The following is a 22049-nucleotide window of genomic DNA, read 5'->3' as shown; positions in this document are numbered from 1 at the left end:
GATCCCAGGACCCTGGGCTCGGCGGGGAACCTGCTTCTCCCTCTCCCTCTGCCTGCCTGCCTGTCTGCCTGCTTGTGATCTCTCTCTCTCTTTCTCTGTCAAATAAATAAAATCTTAAAAAAAAAAACCAAAAACTGTTTAGATTAAGTCCAGCTGTGAAGTATACAGATGAAGGAAAGTCACTTTGATTCTGACAGACTTCATAAGAGTTCAGAATTTCAAACTGAAGGCTTTTGCTTATTAAAAAGCCTAATTTCAGATGTTATAGAATATGGTGAGCTGACCTGTTTATGCCCAAAAGCACATACTCCCTTGCTTTCTGACAATTAAAACTGTTGACAGAGAGAGACAGAGTAGCAGAGGGAAAGGGTGAAGCAGACTCCCCACTGAGTAGGGAGCAGGGCTCGATTCCAGGACCCTGGGATCATGACCTGAGCCAAAGGCAGACACTTAACGACTGAGCCACCCAGTGTCCCACCCCATATTGTAAATATTCTTTTTTTTTTATTTTTTATTTATTTGAGAGAGAGAGAGAGAGAGGCAGAGAGAAAACAGGAGTGGGGGCAGGGAGAGAAGGACAAGCAGACCCCTCCGGGGGAGCCTGCCGTGGGGCTCGATCCCAGGACCCCGAGACCATGACCCGAGCTGAAGGCAGACATCCAACTGACCGAGCCACCCAGGTGCCCCCCCATATTGTAAATATTCTTAACTAAACCTTTACTCCTATGAGAAGAACTGTAGATGACAGTGCTCTTCACACTCCTATGTTTCATTGCTTGAAAGAGAACAAATTTGACTTTAAAATTAACAGACTAAATGCTTCATTCAACACCCTATTTGTTTGCTGTTTTACTGGTGGTATATCCTGACCTCTATTCTGCCCTCCCAGTTAACTGCTAATATTAGCTTTTTCTAGTCACTAGTTTTGAGCCTACCATCTCTGAATACTACTACTTTTTTTTTTTTTTAAGATTTTATTTATTTATTTGACAGAGAGAGAGAGAGACAGCGAGAGAGGGAACACAAGCAGGGGGAATGGGAGAGAGAGAAGCAGGCCTCACGCTGAGCAAGGAGCCCGATGCGGGGCTCGATCCCAGGACGCTGGGATCATGACCTGAGCCGAAGGCAGACGCTTAACGACTGAGCCACCCAGGCGCCCCTGAATACATCTCTTCTTGAGTTTCCAGGCTGAAAAAATGGGTACTCAATCCTCAAAAATCCTAGGAACAAAGATGCCACATTTGTGATCTGAAAACATCACCAAAGAGCTTCTAAAAATGTGGGACAAATTACATGCTTCATTTTAAATGTCTCTCTGTGTGTCCTAATTGCTACCATCTAGTTAGGCCATTCAGCTATATTTTATAGCACTTTCCAGAAACTTTACTTGGCCAGTGCAAGATAAGACTCAAAGCCTGTTAATCTGTTGTACTCCTACAGGAAGGAGAGCTGCAAAAACCGAACCCAGGAGAAAGGTTTTTATGCAATGTAATGCACCCTGTAAATTTAAGGCCTTTCTATAACATGGATCTTTCTGTTATATTTTGCACTAATCATATCTTAATTAGAATCCCTTTGTCCAGTTTATCTCACAATTTTTAAAAGAATATTAAAGCATTTTTAGAGAAGTTCCGGAAGGATGATTTAAATAAAACAGCTTTAAAAAGATAAAAGAATCAGGGGAGTTTAGCCTAGAAAGCAAAACACAAAGAGGCAACTTGAAGTCTTCTCAAGAGGGCTCATCTTCCATGTTTGGAAGGGAAAGGACTGAATATTCATTCAGTGTCTACTATGTATCGAATACCGTACAAATATTACCTCATTTATCCTACAAAATAACTCAGTGAAGTAGCTGGTACCATCCCCATTTTACAAATGAGGAAACAAACTCAGAAAAAAGTTTCTAAATCACAAAGCTGTTAAAGTACCAGAATAAGGATCAAAACCCAGGCTTTCTAACTTCAAACCTCATGCTTATATCACTGCCTTTCGATGAAGAGTTTCTAAAGTGGGGGGGGGGGGGACTTTACTTAAGCAAGGAAGAATTGATTTTGTAAAATTTTGGGTACAGTTTATACCCTCAGACAGTCATGTGGTTAAAGTCCATGAAAGGACTCTGTGGGTGCTTCAGATGTTCAGTAGCCTGATCTTTTCTTTTCCAATTCTCTATTTCTCTCCTTGGCCTTACTTTTCTTGGAGAGCTTGGAGTAGGTTGTATTGGGAAGAAAAAAAAATCAAGGAGAAGCTTCCTAAAAATGGTTTAACCCTCAGGCAACAGTACTTTCTAGACAAATTTTGAGACTAATTCCTTTAAGTGATCTTTGCTTGGGCCTCTAGAGACCTTAGCTGTCCCAAGAGCCAAAGAAAGGAAAGCTAAAGTGTATAAACAACACAGAGAGGTGACCCATTTGTTTTCTAGCCAGCTGCTTACAAAAATCGTATTTCATCCAGTGTCTCTGTGTGTCAGGAATTTTGTATTTATTGTTTCATTTTGTCTTTATAACCAAGACTATCCTTATTTAACAAGTGCAAAAACCTGGGCTCAGAAAAGTTATATAACTCATCACAAAACTTGTTAGTGACACAGCAGGTACTTAAACCCAGGTCACTCCTTCTATCAGTCAGAGCAAATTCAACTAATATTGTGGCATTTCTTTTACTCTATCTTTTACTATGATTTAACCGTTCCTTTTTTGGTAGGTCTTACCACAATCAGATTGTAAGCTCTAAAGGATGAGGTTTCTTTTTTTCTTTTTTTGGTGCAAAAGGTGGTTTTGTTAAAGCATGGGGACAGGACCCGTGGGCAGAAAGAGCTGCTAAGGATTGCTTTTTAAATGCATATCTCAGAGGAAAGAGCATGAGTTTTGAAGCTGATCATGACCTGAGCTGAAGACAGATGCTTAACAACTGAGCCACCCAGGTGCCCCTAAACTGAGTACCTGCCATCTTTAGTATAATGTCTCATACACAATAGGCATCTATAAATGTTTACTGAATGAAAGAAACGTACCATTAACACCCTCAATGATTCATTACTTTTATCATTCCCAAGTTTATAATTCTCTGCCCTATACCTTCATATGACTTTATCATCCCCAAATTTGTAATTCTCTGCCCTGTATCTTTTCTGTTGGTACCCACCTTGTGGAATCACAAGTCCAGTAAGTTTACTGTCTTTGTATAAAAAAACTCCATTCTCTTTATTTATCAAATTATTTAACTGTTTTAAGCAAGAGCAGAGACCAATCGGTCCTTAATCTTTTTTGGGGTCATGGGCCCCTTTGAGAATCTGATGAAAGCCGTAGATTAGCGCCCTAGGAAAAGATACTATGGTTCAGAAAAATCCCCCGAAGTCTGAATAAAGAGCCCTCTGAAGGGCTCAATTCTCACATTCCAGGATAGTGGCAAACCCTGTTATGACATATTGACCAGGGTCTCCTGAATCTCTTTCTTACGATATAATTTAGAGTTTAGAGCTTTTCTTTGCTTTTTTAAAGATCTTATTTATTTTAGAGAAAGAGTGCATACAAGTGGGGGAGAGGGGCAGAGGGAGAGGAACAAGCAGACTCCCCAGTGAGCAGGGAATCTGCAGTGGGGCTCAATCCCAGGACCCCGAGATCATGACCTGATCCGAAGGCAGATGCTTAACCAACTGAGCCACCCAGACACCCGCCCCCCTTTTTTGAGATAATTGTAGCTTTATACGCAGTTGTAAGAAATAAAAGATCTCATATACCCTTCACCCAGTTTTCTCCATAACACTTCGCACATATATAATATAGTATCATAACCAGAAAACTAACATTAATACAATCTACTGGCTTTATTCAGATTTCATCAGTTTTACACCCACTTATATGTGTGTTTAGTTCTATGCAGTTTAATCAGTCATGTGAGCACCACCACAGTCAAGGTGCAGAACAGTTCTATCACCAGGATTCCTCCTGCTACCCTTTTGTGGCCAGAGGCCCCTCCCTCCAGCCGTTCTTCACACTGGCAACCACTTATCTGTTCTCCATCTCTATTATTTTGTATTTTCAAGAATGTTAAATTAATGGAATTATACAATATGTTTCCTTTAGAGACTGGCTCTTCTTACTCAGCGTAATTCTCTTGAGATCCATCCAAGTTGTTGCATTTATCATTTCTTTTTATTGCTAAGTAGTATTCCATGGTATGAATGTACCAGTTTATTCACCTATTGGAGGCATATGGTTTGTATTCAGTTTTGGGCTATCATGAATAAAGCTGCTTTGAACATTCATGCACAGGTTTGTGCGAAACTAAGTTCTAATTTTTCTGGGATAAATGCCCAAGAGTGCAATTGCTGAGTCGTATGGTAAACATATGTTTAGTTTTGTAAAAAGCTGCTTTATCAGAGAAAAATGTATGCTAACAATATTTTGCTTAATCTCACTAGTATTATGTTCTACAAAAATAGTATTGTACCGTATGTATCTAGCCTTATGGGACTTGCTTTTCTAACATTAGATCTCCAAGATTTCTCTATGTTGTTGCATGTAGCTGTAAGTTTTCATTTTCACAGCTATATAAATATTTCATTTTGAAAAGCTCACAGTCTTCAGTCAATGGTGAAACAAGTTGCACCATTTTGTGAACAACGTGCACCATTTTATGAATGAGGCATTCATGTACAAAAGTTTCTTTGGGCATATTCCTAGGAATGGTGTTGCTGAATTTTAAGGAATTTCAAAAGTTAACTTTCAGATGAAATGTTAAACTGCTATCCAGAGTGGTTGTATCAATACACACTTCCACCAGCAATGTTTAAGAGTTCCTTCTAATTCTCAGTCTCTCAAACCCTAAGTTTTGTTTGACTGATTTTCTGTCAATACTGTAGATTTTCATTATTTTCCTGTCTCCAAATTTTTTTTCTTATTTATCGTCATTTCTTCTTCTAGCTACTTTATATTCAACATGTCAGGTTGAAAAAATAAATCCAGTTGGGGTGCCGGGGTGGCGCAGTAGGTTGAGTGTTTGGCTCTTGGTTTCGGCTCAGGTTGCATCGGGGTCATGTGATGGATCCCCTAGACCAGCTCCGAGCTCAGCATGGAGTCTGCTTGAGATTCTCTCTCCCTCTCCCTCTGCCCCTCCCACTCGTGCTCTAAGATAAATAAATAAATCTCTTAAAAAAATAAATCCTGTTGGAATTAGTTTGGGAAATGCAAAAAATCAACATGTTAAAAGTCCTGTCATCTTGGGCGCCTGGGTGGCTCAGATGGTTAAGTGTCTGCCTTCAGCTCAGGTCATGATCCCAGGGTCCTGGGATTGAGTCCCACATCAGGCTCCCGGCTCAGCGGGGAGCCTGCTTCTCCCTCTGACCCTCTCCCCTCTCATGCTGTTTCTCTCTCGCTCGCTCTCTAAAAAATAAATAAAATCTTAAAAAAAAAAAAAAAAAAGTCCTGTCATCTTTACAGTGTTAGTCCCCCCACTTTCACCCCCCTACCCCACAACTTCCCCAGGACATGGCATATTTCTCTTTTCATTCAGATCTTCCTTTATCACCTTTAGTAAAATTTTGAGGGGTGCCTGGGTGGCTTAGTCGTTAAGTGTCTGCCTTAGGCTCAGGTCATGATCCCAGGGTCCTGGGATTGAGCCCCGCATCGGGCTCCCTCCTCAGCGGGAAGCCTTCTTCTCCCTCTCCCACTCCCCCTGCTTGTGTTTCCTCTCTCGCTGTGTCTCTCTCTGTCAAATAAATAAATAAAATCTTAAAAAAGATTTTTTTTTAAGTTGACAATATGTGATCACAATATTACTCATGTGTAATACTGAGATAAAAATTCTTCCTCGTAGAATGGCCAGGAAGACTGAATAAGTAGCATACCTCATAGCAAGTTACATGCTCTACACAAAGGTTAAATATTATTTAATGTTATTGTTTATAATTATTCACATACATTTTGAACTGATTTTTATTGCTTATCCCAAGGCAATTGCTACTATTCTTTTTTTTTAATTTTTAATTTTTTGGATACTATTCTAAAAACGAGATTTTGTCAATTCTTTCCTAATTGGCTACTGCTCATGTATCAGAAATCTACTGATTTGTACATCTCTATCTTGTAATCAGCTGCATCACTGACCATTTTCCTATGTAAACAACGATATTGTTGCAAATACTGAGAACCTCTGCCTTTTTATCCTACTATTTACACTTGTATTTGGTCTAGAATTCTTTGCAACTAATTCCACTTTCTAATTTTAATAGGTTTTGCTAGCCCTATAGATGAAATAGGTATTTCTCTAACATATTGTGCACGAAATAAATTATTTTCAAGTTTCACTAGACTGTCTTTAAAATGTCCAATGAGTGCTTTTGAAAGATGGATTTCGAAGTATATTTTCAAGATTTTGTGGGGATTAATCTATTCAAAATGTTTCCTTACTCCTGAGTCATTTACACAAACTTATATTTTCCTAATTGTACAAAGTAGAAAAAGAACACTGTTATGCGTACAGGCATTGTATGTTTATTACATAAATATATAACACAAGATAAATTATTTTTGTTTCAGAAAACAAGCATGGGTACACGGAGTCCTTGCATGTCTGCAAATGCATTTAATTGTCATTGTAGCTGAGTATCAATTTGGCTAACAGAGAAGTCTATATTCAAAATGTAAATCTCTCAGAACTGTGTTGATGTTTTTCCATCATGCAATGAAGATGAGTATCTGTTCATCAAATATTTAGTAAGAGTCCGTTCTGTGCAGCACTCTTCAAGGAACAGGAGATACAGCAGTGAACAAAGCAGACAAAAGATCCCTGCCCTGGTAGAGCTGACATTCTAGCTGTGAAGGAGGAGTGGTTAACAAATACACACGTAACTACAATATATAGTACATCAGATGCTGATTAAGTGCAAAATAAAGTAAAGCTGGGGAACATCTGGGGGGGCTCAGTCAGTACAGCATACGACTCCTGATCTCAAGGTTTCTAAGTTTGAGCCCCACATTGGGTGGAGAGAGTACTCAAAAATAAAATCTTTAAAAAAAAAAAGCTGGGAAAGGGACAGGAAGGGGTATGTGGCTGCTGAAGGAAGAGTGGTCTGGGTCTTGAGGACTCTCTTTGGAAATGAGCAGAGGTGCCTGAGGAAAGTCAGTTCCAAGAGCTAGGCTCTGCTCTTTGGGTTTCTTTCTTCTTCTGGCATTATCATCTTTATTGACCTGTTAGCTAGCACTCCAATGCATTCAAATAAATTGTAGTATTTTGTCCAAGTAGTAAAAAATATTTTTGAAGTACAATTTGTTTACAATTTTTGGCAGGTATTATATATAGTAGGGGGTGGAGTGGGTGGGGAGAGTTAGGTGTATGGATCCAGACTCAGACTGACTTCAAATCCTAGTTATGCTGCTTACTAATTTTGTTACTGTAGGCAAATTATTTAATCTCTGGGTGCCTTGATTTCCTCGTCTGTAAAAATGAGGATAAGAGTAACTTCTCATAGGGGCGCCTGGGTGGCTCAGTAGGTTAAGCACCTGCCTTCAGCTCACGTCATGATCCCAGAGCCTGGGATGGAGCTCCATGTTGGGCTCCCTGCTCTGCGGGGAGCCTGCTTCTCCCTCTCCCTGTTGCTCTCCGTTTGTGCGCGCGCGCTCTCCGTCAAATAAATAAAATCTTTTTTTTTTAATAAAGATTTTATTTATTTGAGAGAGAGAATGAGAGAGAGAGCACATGAGAGGGGGAGGGTCAGAGGGAGAAGCAGACTCCCTGCTGAGCAGGGAGCCCGATGTGGGACTCGATCCCGGGACTCCAGGATCATGACCTGAGCTGAAGGCAGTCGCTCAACCAACTGAGCCACCCAGGCGCCCCAAATAAATAAAATCTTAAAAAAAAAAAAAGTAACTTCCTCATAATATTGTCACAAAGACTAAATATTTGACATAAAGTGCTCAGACCAGTGCCTGGCACAGTAAGTGTTAACTATATTTTTCTTACATGTATCCTATCAGAGTTTTGTTTTGTTTTTTTAGATTTTATTTATTTATTTGAGAGAGAGAGAGCAGAGCTAGAGATAGAGCATGAGCTGAGGGGAGGGGCAGAGGGAGAGGGAGAAGCAGACTACCTGCTGAGCAGGGAGCCCAGCTCTGGGCTCAATCCCCAGAACACTGGGATCATGACCTGAGCTGAAGGCAGATGCTTAACCAAATAAGCCACCCAGGCACCCTTTTATCAGAGTTTAAATACTACTATTCTGTCTTCTCAGAGTCTCACTTCCTCACAGTGGGTTGACTTCACTACAATCCCTTTTCCAGATCATTAAAAAATACATTAAGAGCCAGGTCCGGGGCGCCTGGGTGGCTCAGTCGTTAAGCGTCTGCCTTCGGTTCAGGTCATGATCCCAGGGTCCTGGGATTGAGCCCCACATCGGGCTCCCTGCACTGCGGGAAGCCTGCTTCTCCCTCTCCCACTCCCCCTGCTTGTGTTCCCTCTCTCGCTGTATCTCTGTCAGATAAATAAAATCTAAAAAAAAAAAAAAAAAAAAAAGCCAGGTCCAATATATATCAGAACTTAACCACGCTAAGCAGCATCCATATTCCCCAAGTCTGTTTTCTCAATGAGCTAGCATTACCTCAGCCCCAATTCTCCAATTAAAATTTCAGTTTATTAAAAAACAAACACCAAAAAAGCCCAAGTTAAAAACTATTAAAGAGCACTCTCTTGTAACAGAATTTAAGCAGTAAGAGTGAAAATTTTAAGTAACTTTTTAAAAAAAGATTATTTTTCAGTAATCTCTACACCCAACATGGGTTCCAACTTACAACCCCAAGATCAAGAGTCACATGTTCTACTGACTGAGCCAGCCAGGTGCCCCTGTAAGTCACTTTTAAGGATCAACAGTTTTTGATGCTTATTCTAAGAAACCACCTTTTACTTGAAAGATAAACACTGTACTAGGCACTTGGTGTGGTCAGAAAGGCAAAAAAATACCTTGTTTTCATACGTTATTCAGTACCAAGGATTTACAATTAGAAGAAAACCGTGGTGATAAGTTATTATCTGATTTTGGCCAAAGGGAATGCTGCTAGTACTTTTACATGACATTTAATTCTCTCAAATCACCATCCCACTTTCCAGATAGGGTTACTGAGGTTCAGAAAACTTCCCAAGAGTAGGTAACTAATTAAGGGTCAGAATTTCAAACCCAAGCCAACACCTTTAAGTTCTAAAGTTTGTTATTCTTACTCACTTAACCTGGACTGCTTAAAGATTAGAGGAAATAAAAATTAGACTACCAGTCAACCTTTAGCATTTAGCCTGCCATTCCTAAGTCTGCATGTACTTGCTTTCAGATTCAAACACCTGGTGTTTGCTATATGCAAGACAACATGAAAAATCTAAAGATAAAAAAAGTCCTCCTGGTCTTCAAAACGATTGCCAGAAGAACACAATGAACAGTAATGTTTCAAACAATCTGACTGTTACAGAACAGCAAAGCACCCAATTGAAAATGTAAGCAGTTTATCCAAATGTTCTTACTCTTGACCACAGCGAGCTTTGTTCATTGCATTAAAAAGTGAAGACCCCTTACCAATGTAGGGAGATAGAGAACAAAGAGGAACGATCTGTCCATTATATCAACCTTGCCCATGAGTCCAACTACTCATTTAGCGTTGAAGGCCGCAACTTTTTACTTGCTTATAAAATAACTAAAACAACGTTTTAACTAGAAGAGAGGGCAAAACAGACGGCTTTAGGGAGAAATCAGAGCGACTAGGTGAACGGCCAGTGCAGAGCAGGAAAGGAGCGTTAGTCTACAGAGAACAAAGACTACTTTTCCTAATCTATTTCACTACTGAAGCAAAAAGAAATAAAAGACGACCAAGCCTTTCAGGTACAAGCATCTTGCAACTTCTCTCAGTTTTTGTCCATCTTGGGGAATGTCCTGCAAACCACCCTTTACCTCCTCCTACCCCATTTCACTGTCTCTGGGGTTATTTTTACCCTTCTGATGAACAACACCTTGTAAAATAAAGGGGTCCAGCCTTCTGGCTCTATAGCAATTATCATTTTATCTGCCGAAGTCGGAAATCTGATTCGGAAAACCTCAAGCTCCGATTCCCACAGGTTGCTCCTGCCTCCGAGCAACTTAAGCTCCTGTTACCGCTAAGTCCGACCCGGCCCCCAGCGACCGCGGCGCGCTGGACAGGGCACTCCAGCCTCACCCCATTTCACCTCGGCCCTCCCTCCCACGGTCCCTCCCCGGCTCGGGCTGTCTTCACCCCCTACACCCTCAGTAGAGGCGTCTACCGCCACCCGCAATGAAGAAAGCTTTCCCTTTGGCGGGGGGGGGGTGGTTGGGAGATAAAGATTCATTTCTGGAAGAATCTGAACACTCGGGGCGCAGGGCAGCTGCAAGAAGTGGGAGGGGGAAGGGTCGGGAAAGGGGCGGGGAGCGCAGCGCATCCATCAAGATCTCTGCGCTAAGATATCGCCAAGTCCCCTTCGGGCCTTCACTGCAGCTTAGAAATTCTCCCTCGCACCGAGGGCCGGGATGGGAGTGTGGAATCCAGGCTCCCCAGGATGAGAAAGAGAGAAGGGTAGTTCACGACTGCCTTGGCCCCGAGGGGGCGGGAAGCGGGCGGAACAAAGCCACTGCTGCCCATGCCCCCGGGTGGCCAGGCGACCCAGAGGGATCCGGGAGGCCCGCTTACCTGCCGTCAGTAGCTGCATGGCGTGAGTGAAGGACGGGTCGAGCGAGTCCTTCTCGGCCATGAGTTCGGGCAGGTACTTGTTCTCCGGCTCCATCTTGACGGAGGCAGTGGCTGAGGGGGGCAGCAGCGGGGTCGGTGCTGGACCGCCCACTGTCGCGTCGGGACCCGTGGCCGAGGGCGGCAGCAGCGGTGGTGGCTGCGTGGCGGGCGAGGCCCGAGCGCCCCCCCGGGATCCCCCTCCGCCTCCCCGGGACCGGTGAGGCAGCGGTGGCTGCCGAGACGGCGCCTGACGCACTGAGGGGTGGGCACCGGAGGGGTCCATGGAGCCGCTGCGGCCCGAGGACCGGCTCATGCGCGCGGCGGGGTCGTCCCGGCGCTGCATTGGGGCGGATGTGCGATCGAGGGATCGAGGAATCGACGCGGCAGCGGCAGAGGCCCGAGCGGCGGTTGGCGGGGGTGGAGAGCGGGAGCGACAGCGACCGAAGCCGACCCGAGCGACCCAGCGAAAGAGAGCACCGGAAATGAGGCGGCGCGCGTGCGCAACCAGCCACCGGCACCGCCCTTGGGTCTCTCCGCGGAGAACAAAGTCTCCAGTCGGGCCACGGCGCCTGCGCACCGCCGCGGAGCCCGAAGAAGTCGCCTCCCCGCTCCCCTTTTCCCTCCGAGCCCGCCAGGCCAGAGCCTTGTGCGCGTGCGCGAGTGGCCGCGGGCTTCGTTCGTTTTCTTTTCCACGTGACTCGGCGCTAGCGGGACACGTGTCTCCTCCCCCTCTGGCCGAGTGCGCGGAGGGGCGGGGGCTGTGGAATGTCTTTGTCTGCGCGCGAGCCCGCGGAGTGTGGGGCGGGAGACCTGTTACTCGCGGGGCCACGCCCCCGCCAACGGCTAAGACGCGGAGGGGGGCTGTGCTCTGTGGGGTTTGGGGTGGGTCACTGAAGTGCGAAAATAAACCGAAACCAGAGTGGGGGTCACGGGAGGGCGGTCTGGGCAGGAAGACAGGAGAGAGACTGCCTGAACAGGGAAGGGGAAGAGACAGAGCACCGGGGAAACAGGGGTGAAGGAGGGACGACTAAGGGAGATCTGACTCAGGGATGAGGGGTGGAGATGGGGAAGGGAAGCTTGGAGGGAGAAATTGAGGAAGGACGGGTCAGTGGGAAAACTGAAGGCTATTGGAGGACTTGAACTAAGAGGGAAGGTTTAGATTGGAGACCGGCAATCTAGGGAGGAAAAGGGCGCCCGACCAAAGAAGGAAACCCCAGAAGTCCTATCCCATGGTTTCCAATATAGTAGGCTCTAAAAGTTTAGCCATTGTTGGTCTGAGAAGTCGTCTTAAAAGATGAAGCTTTTAGCTCTTCACATATAGTGCTGCTTTCCGCTGACTTAAGTTTGTTTATTGCGCAAAAAAGTGAGGAAGGGGCCAGGTCCTTAATCCAGTGTTGTATCACTAGGATGGCTCCTTCTACTGATATGAGTGCTAATCCCCCTGCCTCTGTCCGACCCTTCACAATGGATTATTCCAGACTTGCTCAAAGAGACAGAGCCTTAACACTGCTCTCAAGGCCAAGGTATATAGTGGACAGTCTCCCACAGCAGTCTCCTCATCCCGGGGTGCTATATGCAAATGAGCCTAGGTCTCTACTCCCATAAACTCTCAGAAACCTGGTGCTTTCTCTAACCTTTCCTTCCACAGATTTGTGCTTTCCCCATTCAAAGCACTCCCATTCCTTTTCCTTTGGGATCAGTTTCCCTACTAAGCCCATGCTTTTCAAAACCATTTCTGGACATTGTCTTCTGTGTGGCTAGAAACTGTTGATTTTTGAATCTGAAACTTAGCAGCCTTCAAACTAGGGAACATTTAAGGCCTGGCTATCTTCTTGGGGGTGGGGGAAAGAAAGTACCCACAGAAATGAGAATAAACACAAATATCTCCATAAACTATCACATATTATATATATATATATATATATCTCCACTGTTAGTACTTGATATATATATATCAAGTGGATATATATATATCTCCACTGTTAGTACTTGATATATATATATCAAGTGGATATATATATATCCACTGTTAGTACTTGACTTTGAAGTCACATAGGTAGTTTATAAGTAGGAGAAAAAATGTTTTTGAATAATTGTAATGAAGAATTAATGTGACCAGTGCCAAAAGATAGGTGACTATTAAGTGCAATTGGAGTTCAAGGCAGGAGATAGATTTTGTCCGGGGAGAATGAGTTCCAGGCAAAGGGAAGGGCGAATAAATGAGCATTCGAGATGAGAATGTCAGAGATGCATTTAAGGAATGGGAGTGATCCAGTTGCAGAGTGCGAAGAAATAGGTGGGTTGAAGAGAGCAAATGCATGGAGGAGGGGAAAGAGGGGGCAAGGTGGATTTATAGCTCTCTTGCAACTCATTTCAGCTGCTGTCCTTGAAAATCCTGTTTGGGTGGGAGTGGTGTTACAAATGGCTGAAGTGTCCTTGCTCTGTAATGAGTGCCCAGATGGAGGTACCTTGAGCTGAGGCTAATAAAACTTTGATAAAGAAGTGTCTGAGAAGGAGCTGGGTAGTGGTATCTGTGGGTTTCTAGGCTAGAATCACCAGTCCTTCCAGATGGCTGCCAAATCTTTACTTACTTGAAAAGGGTGGGGTTGAAGGGAAATTTGAGCTCTTCTTCCTGATGAGACACAGGCAAGGGTTGTGACGCTGTGGTGAACTTACCAAGTAAGTGATGCAGCAGCCTTCCATTGGGGTGGAGGTGGGCCTGGCCCTGGGAGTTCCCTGGGTGCTAGAAAAGTAATTCCTGTCCTGAAAGCTCAGAGGTCTGGAGCTCATTTTGTGTTGACTACGGTACCACATGGTGCTCCAGGTTCACCTGAAGGTATTAACAGTATATAGCCTTGTGAAAGGACTGACTTTGGAGTGAGGCAGACAGATTTAAACCCAGCAATGCCTTGTCCTTGCTGTATGTCGTTAGCAAAAGCACAACCTGTCTGAGCCTTAGTTTCCTCCTCTATAAAGTGGAGGTAATGACATCTACATTGCAGAACTGGTGTGAACAAATACCAGTGTAAACCTCCTGACAGTAGAACTTATAAGCAAAAGGAAAATTACTATCATGCCATCTGGTGCCCAATGAAGAGTTCGGGGCACTTCATCTTGCTTGTGGCTCTGAAAGGCCTGCTCTCTAATCTATCTCATTTTCATGGACTATAGACTTTGTTTTGAAGGGGGAGTTTCCAAAAACACAAGTACCTTTTACCCTGTTTCCTCCCATAATCCAGTTACTATAGTGAAGGTTGTAGGAACAATTGGGAGCATAGTGATTCAGATAGAGTTGGGCTCTTCTTACCTGCTGGATGCTTGAGCACATTACTTAGCCTTACTCAACCTCTCCTTCCTCCTCTTTGATAAAATCTCGAGCCGAAACAATACCTACCTCTGGGCTGTGAGGATTAAAGCACTCAGCCCCAGGCTGGCAATTAGTAGGTGCTTGAGAGGCGATGGTGACCATTGTTATTATTACTACGCACATTTTTGAGTACCCTATTGCAGACTTTCACTTTCGTGTGAGTCCCTAATGGATAGATTGGGAGAGATGGAAGTTTGCCTGTAGCTGCCTGACCTGTGTGACCTCTACCAACGGGGGATCCACAAGCCTTGTCTACCTCTGCTGCTTTGCAGCCAGTTCCTAGGAGAAGAAGGGCTCCAGCTCTGAACAGGAGAGTTTCTCTTCCAAGAGTGTAATTCATCTGTTCAGTCTTAGACACCTACTTGGTGCCAAATATATGGAGGGTGGAGAAGGAGAAAGGGAGACCAAGATTCAGTGTTTTAAATTATTTTCTGAGATTTTTTTTACTATAAAAATATATACTTTTGGGGCTCCTGGTTGGCTCAGTCGGTAGGGCACGTGACTCTTGATCTCGGGGTTGTGAGTTCAAGCCCCACGTTGGACGTGGAGGTTACTTAAAAATAAAACCATATGTGTATATATATATATGCGTGTGTGTGTATATATATATTTTTTCTAGTTTTAAGAAAAATCCAACCATAAGATAGGCATAAAATGAAATTCCCCGCAAACCCTGCCCATGCACTAGACTGCCCCTCTCCAAAGCATTACTCAGTGGTTACTTGTGTAGCTTTCCAGACATTTTAATACATGTATATGCAAATCTATCTTTTTTGTTTTAAACACAAATTGCAGCATTTAACAGTTTGGGACTTGTTTTTAAATGAAATATTCTGGTCGTTTTTCCTTCTCAGAAAATCTATTTCATTTTCTCATGGCTGCCTAGCATTCCATCAGCTACCTCTTAACCACTTCACTTCTGATAGAAATGTAGGTCTGGTGCCATATTTGGAAATGTGTAAGGGTCATTTTACCTTTTCAGTATGGCAAATCATAATGCAATGAGCATCACTGAACAACATTTTTGTGCACTAGTATCCATATATCTATAGGTTAATTCTAGAAATGATACAAGAAGTCTGTGACATGCAGCAGGGGAGGGGACAGTCTCTTCTCCCTTCTCCACAATCAATTCTGGGTGCCATCCTCCCATAATTTTAATCTTTGCCAATGTAATAGATGAAAATGGCATGAGATTGAACATTGAATAAGAGTCCATGCCCTCGGGGCACCTGGGTGGCTCAGTCGTTGGGCGTCTGCCTTCGGCTCAGGTCACGATCCCAGAGTCCTGGGATCGAGCCCCGCATCGGGCTCCCTGCTCAGCGGGAAGCCTGCTTCTCCCTCTCCCACTCCCCCTGCTTGTGTTCCCTCTCTCGCTGTGTCTCTCTCTGTCAAATAAATAAAAATAAAATCTTTAAAAAAAAAAAAAAGTCCATGCCCTCAAGGAGCTCTTGGCTGGGTGAAGGAGACAAATATACAACCAAGAGTTACCATGTAGACTGAAAAGTGCTATAGCAGAGGACTACAAAGAACTACAGGAATGCACAGGAAAGAGTGACTGACCAACCAGGGACATGAATTAAGGAAGTTGGATCTTTGGGAAGTTGCCAGCTGGAGTGGGGGCAAGGCATTTAAATGTTGGTTGTTCAAAATGAATGAATGAATGAATGTTGTTTGTTCAGCAGAGCTTGGTCCCTGGGCCTGTTCTCCATTTTCCATGTTCATGATTCTGGAATGTAGACCTCTAGCCCAAACTTCTGAGTTCCAAATCTAGATAGCCAATTGCACCCCTGTTACGTCCCTGTCTGGCTCTGTAACTCCACGTGTCCACAATAGAATTCAAACTTCTGCCCCTAGCAGTGCTGCTTCGGGGCCCAGATGACTTAACATAGCTCAGGGCTTGGGAGAAGCTCCTTTTCCAGGACCCAGGCCTTCTCCAGCACCTCAAGCAAAATTTAAGGGCCAGCAAAATTTAAGGAGGCATTCCCTCTCAAGGCCATGTTCCTTGCTTGCCTCACTCTAGTCCCAAGGTGCTCTTAGGATTCCCACAGAAGGTGCCTTTTGTAGCGACAAGGGGGATCAGAGCAGTGTTGGTGTGTCCAGGGACTTAACTCATTGCTTTGTCTGACAGCCACTTGTGAAAAGTCCCTAGAAGTGTCCCAAAAATACTTAAAGGGGACTTCTCAGGGCCAACAACAGGAACTCAGGATGATGATTAATGTTTGTGTGGTTTTGTTTGAGTCCATAGGCTTCTGAGGCCTACATGATACTTGGGTTATAATCATCTTTTTTTTTTCTGCCTGTCCCCCCCAACCAAAAGGTGAGCAGCTTATGGGCAGGAAACATTTCTATCTTTGTATATACAGACGGAGGCTGGAACAGAGCAGGCATTCGATAAATGTATGCTGACCAAGTAAATATCTGCAAAATAATTAAACTCCCATTCTCTCCGTTGCCTTCGCCACCAACCTGCTCCTCCTCCAGTGTCCCCTGTCTTAGGGAACAGCTCCCCTAACTCGCTGCACAGCTGGAAATCTGGGAGTCATCTTTAATTGCTCTCCACTGCCTCACCCCCCCATATACACTGCATGCCTAAATCATGTTGTTTCCTGCATAAATATTGTAAACCCCATGTTTCACTATCTCTACCACCTCTGCCTCCATCTGAGGTGCTGTAATGCCTCACTTGAACTTCTGCCACCTCTGGACTGGTCCCTGCCACCTCTGGACTGTCCCCTACTACTACTATTACTACTACTACTACTTCTCCTTCTCCTCCTCCTCCTCCTCCTCCTCCTCCTCCTCCTTCTCCTTCTCCTTCTCCTTCTTCTTCTTCTTCTTCTTCTTCTTTTCTTCTCTTTCTTCTTCTCCTCCTTCTCCCTACTTCTATTCCTATTTCCTGCATCCTTTCTCTATTTTCTACCCAAAAGCCAGCATAATATATTTTTTAAGATTTTATTTATTTATTTGACAGAGAGAGACACAGCGAGAGAGGGAACACAAGCAGGGGGAGTGGGAGAGGGAGAAGCAGGCTTCCCGCTGAGCAGGGGGCCCGATGCGGGGCTCGATCCCAGGACCCCGGGATCATGACCTGAGCCGAAGGCAGACGCTTAACGACTGAGCCACCCAGGTGCCCTGCAGCATATTTTCAAAATGCAGATTTGATTGTGTCTGCCTGCCTGCCTCTGTCTCTCTCTTTCTCTCTCTCTCTCTCTCTCTCTCTCACACACACACACACACACACACACACACACCCCTTGTAAAACCTTTGACTTCCCATTGCCCTCAGGATTAAAGACCAGAGCTCTTAACATGCCTGACTCCACCCTGCCCGCATGGCTAGCCCCGCCTGGCTTTCTTGCCCCAGCTCATGCTGTTCCGCTCCTCAGTTCCTGTACGCAGCAGCCCTGGCCTTTTTCAGTTCCTCAACGAAGTCAGATTCCTGCCTCCTCCAGACTGCACACTTTTCTGGTTCCTTACCCTAAAATTCTGATCACTGCTCTCCTGCCTCTGACCCAGCCCCTCCCTTCCCCAGTGCCTCTTTTCCTTGGATACTGTATACTGTAATTTCAGATATATGAAAATGTCACTTCTTTTTTTTAAGAGTTTATTTTTAAGTTATCTCTGCACCCAATGTGGGGCTCGAACTCACAACCCCCAAGATCAAGAGTCACATGCCCTACTGACTGAGCCAGCCAGGTGCCCTGAAAATGTCACTTCTTTAGGGAAGCCTTCCCAGATCCCCAGAGCAGGTCAGATTAGCTCTTGTTGTTATGTGTTTTCATGGCTTATTCCTAAAACCTATCACATTTTATTTTATTTATTTTTATTTTTTTAAAGATTTTATTTGTTTGTTTGACAGAGAAAGCACAAGCAGGGGGAGCGGCAGGCAGAGGGTGAGGGAGAGGGAGAAGCAGGCTCCCTTTTGAACGGGGAGCCCCATGTGGGACTCGATCCCAGGACCCTGGGCTCATGACCCAAGCTGAAGGCAGATGCTTAACTAACTGAGCCACCCAGGGGCCCCACCTATCACATTTTAAATTTACTTTGTGTTATTGTTTGAGTAACATCTACCTCTGTCACTTGAATGTAAGCCCCATGAGGGCAGGAACTTTGCTTGTGGTGCTTAAGGTTATGTCTCCAGCACGCAGCAGAGTGCTGGGCTGGATGGTCTGATCAATAAAGACTTGTTGGCTCAATTAATAGAAATAGGAACAGCACACACAGAGACATCAAAGCATCACAAAACTTGGCATGGGTCCCTGGTTTGGCAAGTCATGTCATATGACCTAGACTGGGGAAGGGGAAGTGTGCATGGAAAATGGCAGGAGATGAGGCTCCAGCCATAGTCTGTGTCTGGAAGCTCAAGTAAAGAAATAGAATGCCCACGGGGAGCAGCAAGGTGACATGGACACAGATCTAGAGTAGAGAAGGAAACCAATGGCTCACAGGCCAGTTTTGACCTGTGCATATGTTTTAATTGGCTTGCCTAATTTTAAAAAATGGAATAGTTGCTGGTACTTCAACATTGGGAGAGTTCACATTTAAAAACAATTTCTGGATTTCTAGTTTTTCTTGAAACATCAGACGTTCTAGGAACCCTGGGCTCATATTCCTTCAAGCAATAATTAGTTTCTGCCTTTAGAGGGCACTGTCTCTAACTGCCCAGGCATTTTTGCTCCCGGCCAGACTCTAAGCCTTTGAGTTAGTGACCCAGTTCTTGAGGGAACCATTGATTGGAGCAGGTGGGGAAGGGCCATGGAGCCGAGGAACCGAGGGAGAGAGGGGAGCTCACATGGGAGTTGGAGACACTTAGACCTAAGGCACACTACATCTGGACCCAGTCAGTCTGGCCCAGGCTTGGGCTGGGGGAGGGGAATAAGCTTCAGAACTTAGAGACTCTCTTCCACCATCAACAGCTTTTATTGGGCTAAAGAGAAGATAAAAACAAAACAGGAAATCTGCTTTGATCCTAGCTGATCTGAGAGTAAATGAACGGAAACTTTGGAATTTTACCAAGGTAAATGCTAACTTCTTTTGGGCTCACCTTTGCCCTGTCCATATCACAGAGAGATAAAAGATGAATAAGACTATGGTCCTTACTATTGAAGAAATTAACAGTCTTGTGGGGGAGAAAGATAAATAACTATTATGTGCTAGATAATAGAATAGAAAAGCACTCATTCATTCAATAAATATATTTTGAGCATGAGCATCTACCATGTGTCAGACACCATGCTAGGTGCTGAGATATAATTATGAAGAAGAAAGACAGACATGGCCTCTGACTAAGAGCTTATACCTAGGTGGTTTGGGAGATCAGAGGATGATGGAATTAATTCTGACAGGCAATCATTCAAGTTGGGCCCAAAAAGAAGAATACAATTTTGCTAGGGCTTGGGTTGGAGCATGGAAGGCCCATTCCGTCAGAAGAAAGAACAGGAAGAACTGGTGAGAATGTGTGAGATGTTTGAGGAATAGTGAAGCACTGGGTTGGAGTGATTTTTGTAGAAGAAAAGAAAGCGAATTGTTTAGACCCTAGGTTGCCTTTTAATCTAACAATTGGATTTTTTTTTTCTAGAAATAAATTCTTTAAAATGGAACTGTTTTGGGGAGCCTGGGTGGCTCAGTCGGTTGAGCATCTGACTCTTAATTTCGGCTCAGGTCATGGTCTCATGGTCATGGTGTCGAGACCTGTGCAGGGCTCTGCACTCAGTGGGGAGTCTGCTTGAGACTCTCTCTCCCTCTCCCTTTGCCCCTTCCCAACTTGCTCACAGGAGCACTCTCTCTATCTCAATGGAACTGTCTCAAAAATAACTAAAATGGAAAACCAATCCAGGGGTGAAAATACTATTGTGTCAGTGTAAAGAGTTTCACTGCAAAATAAGGCATTGTTTGAAATCAGCACAACATTCCAGAACTTACACGTTGAAATGAGAGGTTTTGAATTCCTCTTTTCAAATTTGTCTTCAGGGCCTAAAGTCCATTCTTCAGACTGTTATCAAAGGTGACAACTTTTTATTCTTTTTTTTTTTTTCTGGTTAATGTGACAACTTCTTATTCTTGAAGATGAATTTAATTTGGGGAAACAAGTAATTCAGAGCCTAAGTCAGTGAATAATATAGAAATCAAGTTGGGGAGGGGCATCTGACTGGCTCAGTGGTAGAGCATGTGACTCTTGATCTCAGCGTCATGAGTTCTAGCCCCACATTGGATGTGGAGCCTACTTTTAAAAAAAAGAAAGAAAAGAAAAGTCAAGTTGGGGAGAAATTTTTTTTTTTTAATTTTATTCACTCATTTGCAGGGAGGAGGGAGAGAGAGCAGGCACGGTGTGGGGGGTGCAGAGCGAGAAGCAGGCTCCGTAATGAGCAGGGAGCCCTACGCGGGGCTTGATCCCAGGACTCCGGGATCATGACCCAAGCTGAAGGCAGACACTTAACCAACTGAGCCACCCTGGCACCCCAGGGAGAAATATGTTTTAAAGAAAAGCTTAGGTGTGAGGACAGAGTAGTGAATCTGATTTTCTTGGGTAACTTCTGAAGTGATCCTGAAGTCAATTCTAAAAGATGACATCCCCAAATACTTTGAGTCATGATGGCTGTCAGAACAAGGGTAGATACACCCACCCAAAACAACTCCTTCTAGGACAGCATTTTGTTTCATTTATGCACGCATGCATTCATCCATTCAATAAATATTTATTAAATACCTACCCAATAGATGCCAAGCATTGTTCTGGGTGTTGAGGTAAGTGGTGAACAAGATAGACAGGTCCCTGGTTTTGTGGTACTTTGTAAAGTGGGGAGGCAGATATTCACCAAGTAAACTAACAGGGTCGAAATAAGTTTTAGAAAGACAATGAAACCAGGGGCACCTGGCTGGCTCAGTGGGTGGAGCATGTGACTCTTGATTTCAGGGTTGTAAGTTCGAGCCACACGTTGGGTGTAGATATTACTTAAAAATAAAATATCAGGGGCACCTGGGTGGCTCAGTTGGTTAAGCATCTGCCTTCAGCTCAGGTCATGATCTGGGGGTCCTGGGATCGAGCCCCACGTTGAGCTCCCTGCTCAGTGGGGAGTCTGCTTCTCCCTCTCCCTCTGCTGCTCCCCACTGCTTGTGCTCTCTTTCTTGCTCGCTCTCTCTAAAGGGCATCCCAGGCACTGAGAGGCTTAGGGGGAGTGAGAACTTAGTGAGTTTGAGGACCCACAAAGAGTGCAGCATGGCTGGATTTTAAAGGTATGTGTCCTGTAAAAAAAAAGAAATCGGTCTTAAGGGGTTTTTTTGGTTTGTCTTCAATATAAGCTTTTTGAATTTGTGTAGAAAAGATATTCAAGGTTTTTCAGCACAGAATGACATAGTTCAGGGTCCTGCCCAACTCTCAACTGCCTCTCCCTAATCTCCTTGGATCAGTCTTAATAATAATCTATTGAGCTGTAACTTTGAACCTGATATTATACCCAGTGTCGAAAAGCACAAAGCATGCTGGTTGAACACCTCTGTTCTCCCCTAACTAGATGAGAAGGAGCAGTGGAGGGAAAAATCACTACTCTCTGAGTAATGGAAACAACCTACTTGGGAAACTGCTTGAGACAACTTAGATCCTACCATCCGTGAGGCCACAGCCCAGGGGGACAGTGTGGTTAAAGAGGCCTGGGGCCTGCTTTAAGATTTTTTTTTTTCTTTAAGTAGGCTTCATGCCCAATGTGGGGCTTGAACTCACAACCCCAAGATCAAGAGTCACATGTTGTACCAACTGAGCCTGCCATTTGCCCCTGCTTTAAGCTTTTGTATGGACTCCTGAAAAATTCTGTTAGTCGAAGGATGGGACCAGTTAGTTGATTCTATGCTCCAATAAGCTGACTTGTTAGGTTTGTCCCTAACCTCTAGGGTAGTTGTGCATGAAATGGATTCCTGACTGGCATAGTTGGTCTGCATTTCTTTGGATAGTGGTTCACTACCTGTTGGGT

General features: G+C 44.3%; 1 protein-coding gene across 1 annotated transcript in view; it reads right to left on the bottom strand.

Moving 5' to 3' along the window:
• KHDRBS1 (KH RNA binding domain containing, signal transduction associated 1) overlaps nucleotides 1-11229 on the bottom strand; it is a 25519-nt gene extending 14290 nt beyond the window's left edge. Inside the window, exon 1 of the mRNA XM_006734148.3 lies at nucleotides 10677-11229. Within this exon, the coding sequence (XP_006734211.1) occupies nucleotides 10677-11058 (382 nt within the window). The 5' untranslated portion in view covers nucleotides 11059-11229. The remainder of the gene's footprint in view (nucleotides 1-10676) is intronic.
• Between the last annotated feature and the right edge of the window lie 10820 nt (nucleotides 11230-22049).

Source organism: Leptonychotes weddellii, chromosome 4, assembly GCF_054177405.1.
Source record: "Leptonychotes weddellii isolate Sample4059 chromosome 4, ASM5417740v2, whole genome shotgun sequence".
Classification (NCBI taxonomy): Eukaryota; Metazoa; Chordata; class Mammalia; order Carnivora; family Phocidae; genus Leptonychotes; species Leptonychotes weddellii.
The sequence above is the reverse complement of the archived record's forward strand: the minus strand, read 5'-3'. Positions and strand labels throughout refer to the sequence as shown.